Raw genomic sequence first — 12,678 nt, 5'->3', positions numbered from 1 at the left:
TCTCATTATAACCCCCTTGTTTTCCACTGTAACTTTTTCTGTTTGGGCTGAAATCTTCCATGCTTGGTGTCTGCTTCAGAGAGGTCCCTCAGAGAAGGTATGGATATATTTCCCTTGTTTATGGACATGAGATCATTCACCAGAGCAACCAGTATGCCTCTACTGTATCCTGGTTTGAAGACTGACTGGGAGGAATCCAGGATACAAGCAACTGAGAGGACGGACTGATGACTGGTTTTTGTTAGTTTTTTCAATTAGCTTGCTTTAAAAAAGGTTGAAGACTAAGTGGCAGCTGGCAAAGTGCGTAGTGATGGTTACTTTAGTCCACCCACAGTGCTTTTTTTACAATGGGTGGTAATTCTCCCCATCAAAAGTGGTGTTGACAATTAGAAGGGATACTAAACGTTCCCTACACTCTTCTACCAGCCAGAAAGGGCAGGGGTCAGAGTTGCAGGAGGTGATTCTGATGTCAATGCTTCCATCTACATGTGCACACGTTGGACAGAGGATGTCTTTCTAACTTCCAACCTTGCAGATGTCTTCTGTCCAACCTGTGCACATTTGATACAGAAATCACCGAGGGGGAGCTCTGCAATGCTTTTTGGAAAAATTTACTTTTCCAACTAAGATTTCACTTTCAATGGGGTGGGATTAATGTCTCTAGCACAAATAAAGTTGTCTGTAACCTCGCTTCATTGATGTTGCCTCTTTTAGTGGCAAAGATGAAGTACTGCGAAATACCTGAAGGTTAGCATGGGGTCTAGGTAAATTTCGGTTGTACAATGAGCAATATGCCTTCAAAATAGTGAGCAAAAAAGAGCTCCAAACAGTAATTTGCCTGTGAGTCTGCTCTGCTCTCCTGAGCTTGTGCACTCTTCAGACTTCATGGATAAAAATGAATTTCGTGCTCACTGTTAGATTCCCAATGCCCAGCCCTGGAGTGTTCGTTCTCTCTCTCTCGCATATTTACAGATTCAAAAAAAATCTCACGGTGCATACTTATCTACCAATGTGCCTCAATCCTGTTCTGAAGGGACCAGTTTTGAGAAATGAATTCACACTCCTTCCACAATCACTCATTGGTATCTCTAAAGGAAAAGTGGAATTTCTGTCTGGTAGATTAGGTCTGTTCCAACAGTTCAGTTCACACAGGCCATCAAACAACTGCCAGGTGGTAACGATTTGGTCTGTATCTTCTAGTGCATTCTTGTCTAATCGGTGTAAGTCTTTTCATTTGTACGCTTCTGGGGATAAGTACTGTGGTTTATACAACATTTGTGTCCTGTATTGCCCTGAACACTCCGACAGTGATGATTCTTAACAAATAAATATTACTTTCAGTCCCAAATAATCCTGGCTGAATTTGAACCAGTGAAGACAACAATATGCCATTACTAATCCCTTGAGCTGTCATTTCCTTCTCACAGTATGAATTTTAAAATGCTGAAAACAAACCTCCAACCATTAGGCAGTAATTCTTAGTGCAAGATTTATTCATCTATTGAATGTTGCAGTCATTAGGGTGCTATAAATACACTTTAATGTCAGTTGCAATAATTCTCTTGTGCTTATTCTTAAATATCTTTTTCTTGCAAGGTGTGGAGTGACAGACAATTAATACAGACACTGTAAAAGGAAATAACCAACAAAGATGGAGAAACCCATTATGGGTTGACTGCAAATATTAGAAAGGTGGAAAAATAGTGCAGATACAAATCAGAAGCCTGAGCAAATTGATATTTAGGACTTTCCCATAATGTGTCTCGGGGGGAGGGACATGCTGGAGACAGGGGGAAGTTTAGGAGCTGGTATTACAATGCAGACCCCTCACTATTTAAAACAAAAGAAAGAAACCCGGCTGAGTAATGTTACTAGCATATAATCATTCTAACTCAAAAATTGCACTGTTTCAGCAGTGGGTGTGTGATTGTAGGATATAGGCTGTGAAGCACTTTGGAATTTGTCTGGATGAAAGGCACAATTACATTATAAAGTATTGTAGTGAAAGTGTGTGAGAGATATGTCTACTACCGCCCTCTGCTGGATAGAATTAGAATGGCTCAACCAAGTGTCAAAATCCTTAAACTGCAACAGCTAGAGGAGATTTTCTGTTAGCCCGAGTGGTAGTGGCTCATTCTTTTGGTGCAGGAGACTTTCTGTCCCCACCGCCCCCAGGTAGTTCTGAGTGATCCTAGTGACTGAGCAGCATAGTGAGAGTCATGCAGAGCTAAGTGGCCCTGGATTTGAGACACTGTATTTGCTATATTTCTTTAGGGGATTACATCTATTGAATCCCAGCACTCAGCTGGCATGATAATTAGTGTCAACTCTAGTTTAAGTGGTGACTAGTTATGCATGCTTCTGCAATGTTTCACTAGTGAGTATACCGTATCCTAAGATGAAGCATTAGTGTTTTAATCATCTTCACCAGTTGCAAACTCTTCACATCACTCCCTGAGTATTAAATATGGGTTACTGCAATATACCAGTGCTTTATTAATTTTTTAAAATCCTACAAGTGGTAGAACATGATACTGACAACTTGTTCTATGAGGGGGCCTTTCATCTCAGTTTATATTCCCTAGGTGCCCAACTGTCAGTAGAAGTTTGTTTGAAGCTGCAGTGCTCTTTCTTAGTAATTCCCCCTGCAAGATCCCTGAGAGCCTCATTAGAGTTGTAAGCTGATAAAGGAAAATAGCAGTCCAAGAAAATTACTGATGAAATCTTACAACCCTAAAGACCTACATGATGATCTGAGATACAGCTTGCCACATGGACTTCCTCTTACTGGAAAACTGATAAACAGATTAGAACCCAGTTTTGCCTGGGAACCCACCAGGTGGAAAACAGTATATTTCCCTCTCATTCCCAATTAATAGGAAAACATCACTGCTATATAATGGCTCCTCAGAAAAGTTACAATCCGTAACCTAAGAAGGATTTTAGACACCTTCCTACTGATTTACTGAATTTACCTGGAATCGTACTGGTCTGAACTTTTGGACCTATCCTTCATGTGTGTTAATGTGGCTTTGAAAAGGATCTGCATAATGTTAATAAATAATAAAATTGTGCAGTCTAAGGGCTGGTATATGCTACAAAGTTAGGTTGGCTTGACTGCATTGCTTAGGGCTTTGAAAAATTTCACTCCCTGTGTGATGTAATTAAGTTGACCTAAGCCCCAGTGTAGACTCTGCTAGCTCTATGGAAGAATTCCTCAGTTGGCCTAGCTACTGCCTCTCAGAGCTGGATTTACTAAAGTGATGGAAGAACCTCTTTCATTGTAGTAGTAAGTGTCTATGCTACAGTTGTGTTTCTAGTGTAGACATAACCTTAGTAAGGGGTAGACTTAATTGGCTAGATGTATTATGGAGAGATGGGGTCTTCCCCTGAGACATTGGGTATTAGTCACTGCAGGAAGTGGGAGCTGATGGACCAAATGCTTTGTTCCAAAAATGGAGAAATCTTATGTACAGTCTGTTATCAGGGATCTTTAAAATCTACAGTGGGATACACGTTTTGCTTCCAGAATCTGCTGTGTGTTCACAGCAAATCCATCACTTCTCACCTTCTGGAAATTCCAAAAGCACCACAGCCAAACAGAATTCTGAGAGTGCTTCTCTGAGTGTTTATGGAGTAGAATAGCAGTAAGAGCAGCACTAAAGTAAGTGCAGCAGACACTGTTGTTTCCCTTGAGGGAATTGTGCTTTCAGAAACCAAGATATGTTTACATCCTCTAAAAATGGTACATTACAGCTCCTGTGCTCTGATTGTTGGGTAGCCTCCACAAAAGCACATTAAGAGGCTTTCCCTAGTGCGTTTATGTACTGGTCAGAAGAGCACTGCTTTGGGGAGGATGGGGAGGTCCTCCAGCATGACTCTCAAGCCCTCACTTTGGAACAGTGCAGCGTGGGATCATTCAATGCAGTCACCGCATAGTGCTGTGTATGGACTGCTCCATCGGTACGGCTCTGTAACCTTCATGTCAACAGAACTGCACACTTCAGTTCATAGGTAGAATTGAGCATAGGTGAAACAATAAGCAAGTGCTTTGGGGGAGAAACTCCTGTTGTTAACAGCCCAAACAAAGGAGAGTAGTGACTGCCTAACATCTACCTCAGAGCAACCAGTAAGTATTTTTTCCTATTTGAGAGTCTCATTGACATTCTAAGTCTAGCCTTGAGCCTGGGCACAAGAGTGATGCTTGCTTGGAAGAACTTTTCCCATACCTACTGCAAGTAGGCAGTGAGGGAACCAAAATTGCCTTCTAATTTGTGATAGCTTTAAAATCCTACTCCCCATCCCAAGGCAATAAGATTAGCAAATGGCTCCCTGAATCTGGCAAGTTATCAGCAATTATTGCAGGGTTTAGTGTCTTTCTGCCATGAGTAGAAATCTCTGCTCTCTTTCATGTCACTGTGATCCCAGTGTTCTTGTGGGGGTGGAAAAATAAAGCTATGAGATTTAATGCTGTAATTCTTGTTGTTCTCAACTGTAGAGAGAGATGGAGAAGCACAAGGGTGATATATACAGTTACCATCTCTTTACTGATCAGCCAAATAAACAAACTCCCTTAAGCTTTAGGAAATGTATTTGGTCTAGGTAGTGAGAAGACTTGCACCTCCTTAGACAACACTATCTGACACTAAAGGAATAACAGTAATTCACGGATTCAGTGTCTCTCTACTTGCTGCCCATGGAATCTTCTGTCACGAGGAAACTATTTCTGACATTTTACTGCCCAATGCTGCTTTCAAGACAGATATTTGCTAGCTAAAATTGATGTCAAGTATATGCTAGCTAATCTGCCTCTGGAGACAGTGTTGTCTAGTTGTCAGAGCAATGAACTGGGAGTCAGGACAGCTGGGTTCTATTCCCAACTCTTCCACTGATGTACTGTGTCACCTTAGGCAAGTTGTTCAGTTGAAAATTTTCAGAAGTGCTCACTGATATTAGGTGCCTAACTTGAGATAGTTAGGATCTGATTTTCAGAGGTACTTACCTGTATTATGGGTGGTTAGCATTTGGAAAATCATGCCCTTGTCACACTCTGGGCATCTAAGAAAGTAAAGCACCTAACATTAGTGAGCACTTTCGATAGGACTTCAGCCTCTTTGTGCCTCAGTTTTTTCCATCTGTTAAATGGGAATACAGAACTTGCAGAGTTATTGTGAACATTAATGCCTACTTTAGAAAGCTTTTTGATGTCTGTGATGTAAAGCCTTATGGGAATGCAAAGCAGAGGCAATGCAGGGGGAACATGTGAGGTCATGTGCCCACCCCCATATTTGCTGCTTGGCTTGTACTGAGTATGCTCACATGGACTGAGCATGCTCAGTTACATCTGCTGAAGCCGCTGCCCTTGCTCTGCCCCACCACTGCCAGGAGATACGCGTCTTCTCTAGTGCAAAGTAGAATTTCCATGTTATCTCACAGGATAATGAGTGCATATGGTAAATCAGAAAATATTCTATGTCAAAGACTGGCCCCCTTTTCTATTTGATTAGTGCTTGTTCTATGGAATATTTGGTAACTTGGTATCTGCCAAAAGAGGGTAATTTTGCTTACTCAAGGTGAGCTTTAATCTGCAGAGAGTTCATTTAGCTCTGTCCCCCTGGGTAAGTCTGAGATGTTATTGAAATAGGATTAAATGAAGGTAGTTGATGTACCAGATAATAATCAAACCTTTCATGTGGATTAAGTGCATATAAAGTTAATATGTCAGAATAAATGGCTGAAGCAATAAAAATACCAAGCATTTATCCTGACATGAATAGCTTTGAATATACTGTATGGTTTATAAGAGAGCACAGCTGATGAATTTGTGCTTTCTATTTATACAGGAAACATAATCACTGTAAGCTTTGTTTAGGGTGTGAATACAAATGGGGCCACTGACAGAGCTCTAATATAACCCAGCCTGTCAAGTTGGGACCCTATTCTGGAAATATCAGAGCCACGAACTTTGGATCTAAATCACATGCATGAGAAATTTGAAGGGGGGGAAGTCCACAAGTGAGTCTCTCTATTAGGAAAACTCTCAAATGTTTGCAAAATCCGAATCTAGTCCAATTACCTGCAAATGTAGTGTTGTGTTGTGCACTCTACATACATTTTAAATGTCAAGCAATGGGTCAATCTTTGCTTCAATTCAGTACTGATTCTCAGAGGAAGCAGAGTAGCAGCCGTGTTAGTCTGTATCCACAAAAAGAAAAGGAGTACTTGTGGCACCTTAGAGACTAACAAATTTATTTGAGCATAAGCTTTCGTGAGCTACAGCTCACTTCATCGTATGCATGCCATCTGATGAAGTGAGCTGTAGCTCACGAAAGCTTATGCTTATATAAATGGGTTAGTCTCTAAGGTGCCACAAGTACTCCTTTTCTTTTTCCTTTTCTTTTTTCAGAGGAAGCAGTTTGTAAGAAGCTGTGGGGTATGAAAGGCACTGTTTTTTTAAACTCTTGTTCCCTTTTTTTCCCCTAGGTTCATTCCTGTTCCTCAATACATCAGAAAGCATGAGCCCCATCATCTTGAGCCCCTGGCTGAGGAGCAACAGTGAGCAATGCACTATGCAGGTGTCTGTGTACAAGCATCTCCAACAAAGCGGGAACTATATTGCTCGGCTTCTGCCTGCTGACGAAAGTAGCAGTGAAATCCTGTTGGCCCCAAGTCAAGAGAAACATGGGTAGGTCCCCTTTCTAAACCAGAATATTGCTTTTGCTGGTTTTGATACTACATTATCAAAAGAACGTTGTATTGCAGTACAAGGTCTGTGCACTTAATGGGTACTTATGTCACACCATGCTCCAATATAAAAACTGTTTAATGTGCTTGGATCTCCTCCTATTTCAAAGAGGACTAAATCGCCTTCAGCCTGATGCACAGGAACAGTTGGTCTGCGGCAGGCTACTGTAGGGTAGATTCACACCCCAGCTTATGACGAACTAAATGTTCCTACAGACAAGCCCTACATTTTGTTTAGTAGAACCATTATACAGTTTGTGTCAATAAATGCTTATTTATGGTAACATTCAGTTGTTATGCAATTTTTCTTTGTCATGACCACAGCCTGAAATTTATCTATTTGTTGTCATGAATTATGCATAATTTTACCATGACACAATCGTATCCATGCTGATTAGCCCCTGTAGATGGCTCAACCACCACTAGAGCGGGACAGAGTATCATGCTCAGTGGTTGTGGGTCACACAAAGGCCTAGTGCAGGTTCCCTGTATGGGGTGAATTTCACCCATTGTACCCTAGTCCCAGGTAATAGTAGGCCTATGCAGAGCCACAAGGAGACTTGTGCAGAGGGCCTTCCATAGACTGTTTTCACTTTTGGTCCCTTGATTGTGTGCACGTGCATATTTTTTATACACCCGTTAATTGTCTCTTTTAAAAAAAAAAAAAAAAAGTGAGCTCTTGCGACACCAGGGATTTCAGTGCCATTTGTCAAGGAGAGCTTTAGATCTTTCTGGGCTACAATTGGCTGAAATATTTCCTCCTGGTGTAATTAAGATTAATTGTCAGTGACGTCTCAATTTGTCAAGACTTCGTATGCATTTTCTTAGGCTGCGGCTAGCACCAAAACAGCAGGACCGTAGCTGAACAAATGTATTCTGAATGGTTAAATGCGCTGGTGATTGTTTAATTTAGAATGTAATCAGAATATATATGAAGCTAACATTCCCTCTGTTCTAGTTATTGATTTTCACCTCTGTGCCCCAGAACGTGCATTAAGAAACATAATTTGTACCAAGCATCTTAAACTATCTTTGTTTAATGTAATAGATTAGAGAGAGTGATTATTATATCCAGTCCTGCTGGCTTATGCCAGTAACAAGACATGGTGGTTGCCTGATTACTGGGTAAAACAAACTCAATGTTTTTCCTTAAGAAAAGGAGAATTTGCAATAAAAAATCTAACCGGAGACAACCTGACTCTCAGGAGTGGGCTGAATGGTTGTATTTCTACTATTATACATGGTCTTTAAAACTGAGGAGGAGAGCTAGTGTGCAGATCTAGATCATGCTTAGTTCCAGCAATATTATCCAACTTCTAAATTACTCCTGATGTCTGGGGAAAGGTAACTAGGGGAGCTGCAGCAGCTGTCTTCTTCCCTGGCTCTTTGAAGATGCTTTTATTCTGTGTCATGGCTAATAAACATGCTCTGTGCAGAAGTACAGCCTGTGTTGGCAATGCCACTACTGCTTCACATTTGTAAGGTACACTATTGTGTTAAGGTGCTTTGCTGTACTGCACATAGGCTCTTTAACTTTCAATTTTCACCATTTAAATTAAGAAAATGTTGAGAATAATTAAATTTGGGGGTGGTAGGAAAAGCATGTCTAAACTAGTGAAACAAACCATATGTGTGTGTGTCACTGCCATCTACTGGAGACGATCAGAACTGCTCAACTATATACCCTAGGCCCTATACTGCTAACAGCTAATGGAGCATCATCTTGCTGAAGTGGTGGGGAACTGTCCTTTTAGAGCAGGAGGATCTGAATAGTATCTTGGCTGTTGCTGAGAAGTTCCAAATTGCCAAGTTATGCATCCTAGATGGCTACCAATTTGTTAAACTATATTAGCATATATACCTGTCTGTGAAGCAACAGTGCTGGCACTACAGCAGTTCTTCACTCAAACCTCTGTTCATGAGCTGAAGACAGCCCAGCGCGGCCCTACAGATAGCTTTCCCAAGATGTGTGTATCTGATTGTCCACTCGCTTTTCCCGAGTGTCAGGCAGAGCAAATTCTCACTCTTCCTAATACAGCTATCGAATAATCTACCTTTCATGTTTGTGAAGTACCTATTGCCTTGGTATCAAATGGAGCAAGGAGCACTGAGTAATTAGGACAGGCTCTATTAAGATTTTCTGTTCTGTGTAGGTTCTTATACCATGCTCATCACTAAGGTTAAGATTTTGTCGCAGGGATTTTTATTAAAATTCACAGGCTGGACACAGACAATAAACCACAAGTCATGGAAGCCGGAGCCCTGCAGTGCAAGGCTGAAACCAAAGCCCATGGGTGGGGCAGGAAGAGAAGCTGGCTGTCTGAGCTCTGGGGGGCTGAAGCTGGGTCACAGAGGTCTGTTAAAGTCATGGAATCCGTGACCAAATCATATCCTTACTCATCACCATTGTATGTGAGCACTGATTTCCCCTCTGCTTTCTTCAAGGGTAGAAAGGAGATGAGCTGCCAGGATCTCAGCTCTATAAGTGACCGTGAATCCTCCCAGCACCAGTGGGAAAAGCTCACTTAATTCGAGTAGTCAACCTCCAGTTTTTTTCACCCACAGATAACCACCAAATGATGGTAATTAGGTGTCTACCTACCTGTCTGCACCCCCAGATTACCTGAAAATCGGGCCCCATAATAGGTAGAGAAAACATGTTTTAATGCACTTGAAGGGCAGCCTGATGATAGATTAATTTCAAGTCAGATTTTCTCATCTCTCAAGCAGCTCATAATGTCAGCTAGTTTCTTTTTTTCCCCCTGTAGCCTGAATTACACACGTTAATATCTGATAAAGTCTTCACAGCTCATGTAAATTTACAGGAGGGAGAAGAAAGTACTGTCAGATACTACTCTTTGATTAGGGGGCGAGCCAACCAACCAAAGCTGCTTGTTGGCAGGTTGTGGAGTAGGCATTAAACAGTAGAAGTGTTAAACCGTGAAACCTTTTTAACGCTATATGGGAGGAGCTGCCCTCTTCACTGCATCCAATGTGCAGTCCGCAAACAAGATCCCAGCCTTGCAGTCCTCGTGCACAATGCTCCCATTGAATTTGATGGGTATTCTGTGTGCATAAAGACTAATGGACAGGGTAAATGATGCTCTTCTCACCTCCTTTCACTGCCTTTAGCGTGGATTGTGTACTTCCGGGGACTGTGGAATCATACAAACTGCTGGATCACAGAATAAGAGTCACTACATTACACCGATTATCATGCGTGTTGCCTGTTGTATTTCTTGCTTATTTGTTTTGTTTGGCTGAAGTTGTCATCCTTTTCATAGGAAGAAAACTAAACAGATTTGTATAGCAATGCATTTTGATGGGACGAGGAGGGTGGAAGAGCCCCTAGGGGAAGAATGATAGACACTTTGAACAGTACATGGATAATGGAGCTTGGCTTCTGAGGCTGGGAATAGGCTGAGAATAAGGAAGCCTCTTCACCTTTTATTCAAAAGCCTCATGCAATATAATAGTAGATAACTTCACTATAGAATGTTTGTAACATCCTTTATAAATTAATGGAGATTATGCCCCTGTTCCATAACTCTAGGATGTGTGTTTATGCCATATAGTGAAAGGCTCTCATTCTCCACTAAATTCTGTAGGTTTTTGAAGTAACTTTAGTAGAACGGTATTGGCTGAATTCTATAGGAAGTTTCTATGGGAGTGATACATTACTGTACACTGTTGGAATTGGATTTGTTGTGCAGTAAGAGAGCTAGTTGATTTGACTTTGTGGATTCATTTTTTGATGTCAGTCTATTCTGTCTTCTGATGTACTGCTCTGTTGTCTCTCAGCTGGTAAAGAAGCAGCTTCAAAAGGTAAGGGAAGGAGAATCTGTGCAGTACTTATTGATCCTTTGTAATAAAGAAATCCATTATTCCATCTTGCTGTTGCAATTCCTCCCCGGGGTACCCTGCGGCTTCTGATTGTATCAAATGTCACTAGCCATAGGTACTGTATTCTTTTTCTGCTTGCATAATGCTATAGGCAATCCTTTCTCATTAACTTTTTCAAAGAGGGATTTCTTCTCTTAAATATTGCAGGTGAGAAGATGGCATTTATGCTTTCAAAGCATATTAGCATATTTAGCGAAGCAGTATATCTAGCAATGCGAGAATCTCCTGCAAGTGAAGAACTTCTGGGTTCTAATTCTGGCTTTGTCTGCCGACTCACTCTGTGGATTTAGACAAGTCATTTCATCTCTCTATCTGTGTACCCATGGTAAAAAGCACAGAATTTAATAAAATACATTAAACAGACTTGTACAAACACATGGAAAACTGCTGCATAATCTCCCCCACAGCCACCTCCCATCTCTCACTTAACTTCATTTAACCGTCCTTTCCTCCCCCCTCTTCTCATCTTGCCTGAAAAAGCCTAGGACAGGGATCGGCAACCTGCGGCACGCATGCCAAAGGCGGCACATGAGCCGATTTTTACTGGCACGCTGCTGCCAGCCGGGGTTCCGGCCAATGTCCCCGCTCAGCCCACTGCCAGCCTGGGTGAACGGAACCCCAGGCCGGCAGTGGGCTGAGCGGGGCCGGCAGACGGAACCCCAGACCAGCGGCGGGCTGAGCCACTCAGCCCTCCGCCGGTCTGGGGGTTCTGTCTGCCAGTCTAGTGTATTAAATTTCTCCCCATAGGAATGTGCTACTTGCAGAGCACCAGGACTGGCAGCTGTAAGTAGTGCACTGTAAGTAGCACATTCCTACGGGGAGAAATGTAATACACACACCAGGGTAGGGAAGGCTGTGCCTCCCCAAACAGCCAGCCCACTTCCTGCCCCCCTCGTAACCCCTGACCCATCCAACCCCCTCCTCACCGCTCCTTGTCCACTGACCACCCTCTCCCGGGACCCCCTGCCCCCTGACTGCCCCCCTCAGAACCCTCCATCCATCCAACCCCCCCTGCTCCTTGTCTCCTGACTGCCCTCTCCTGGGACCCAACCCCTGTTTCCTGTCCCCTTACCATGTTGCTCAGAGCATCAGGACTGGCAGCTGTAAGTAGTACACGGTAAGTAGCACATTCCTCTGGGGAGCAATTTAATACACTACACCTGGGCCCGCCCAGCCCACTGACAGTCTGGAGTTCTCAAAATATGTTCTCACCCCTTATCAAAAATTACACTACAATTAGCTTAAAAACTTAGCTTAAAAACATTGTTTGTATATTACAGTAATTGTTAAAGTATAATGTTAACAAATACATAGGTTTGATGAAACAAAGTAGTTGTACTTATGTGCCTGTGCTTAATTTGTGTTTTCGATGATTTACCTTCTAAAAAAAAAAATCTCGCATGTCTCGCACCTCCAGAAAGGGCACCTCGCAAGAACCACTGCACTAAACTGATAAGATCTGTATTTTAATTTAATTTTAAATGAAGCTTCTTAAACATTTTAAAAACCTTGTTTACTTTACATACAACAATAGTTTAGTTACGTAATATAGACTTAGAGAGAGAGACCTTCTAAAAACGTTAAAATGTATTACTGGCATGCGAAACCTTAAATTAGAGTGAATAAATGAAGGCTTGGCACACCATTTCTGAAAGGTTGCTGACCCCTGTTCCCTTTCTGGTGCATATAACTTCACTTGAAATGGATTTCACTGATGTCAAGAGCAATAAATGAAGGAACCACCAGCATCTGCCAGATTTGACCTTAGAGACTTGAAGTCTGAAGGTTATTTCTTGTAGTTTCTTTTTGCTTTTTTTTAAAAAAAAAGCTGTACTGGTCTCTTTGATAGCTCCACAAGCTGAGAAGAAAGAAATTTACATTCTTGAAGCCCTTCAGCTTAAAAGAAACGTCCCCTTGCTAGTTCCTTTTTTTATTGGTGGTAATATGAACCTATTTGGTGTCTCACCCTCTCTCTTCCCACAAATATCTCAAACCACTTTACAGCCACACACTAAGGGCTTGTCTACACTA

At 41.9% G+C, this 12,678-nt stretch overlaps 1 protein-coding gene across 1 annotated transcript in view; it reads left to right on the top strand.

Moving 5' to 3' along the window:
- Positions 1-12,678, top strand: part of ALK (ALK receptor tyrosine kinase) — a 527,922-nt gene that overhangs the window by 215,755 nt on the left and 299,489 nt on the right. The window contains exon 4 of the mRNA XM_074949139.1: positions 6,484-6,685. Within this exon, the coding sequence (XP_074805240.1) occupies positions 6,484-6,685 (202 nt within the window). The remainder of the gene's footprint in view (positions 1-6,483; positions 6,686-12,678) is intronic.

This window comes from Natator depressus, chromosome 3 (genome assembly GCF_965152275.1).
Source record: "Natator depressus isolate rNatDep1 chromosome 3, rNatDep2.hap1, whole genome shotgun sequence".
Lineage (NCBI taxonomy): Eukaryota > Metazoa > Chordata > Testudines > Cheloniidae > Natator > Natator depressus.
This window is presented reverse-complemented; position numbering and strand designations above follow the sequence as displayed.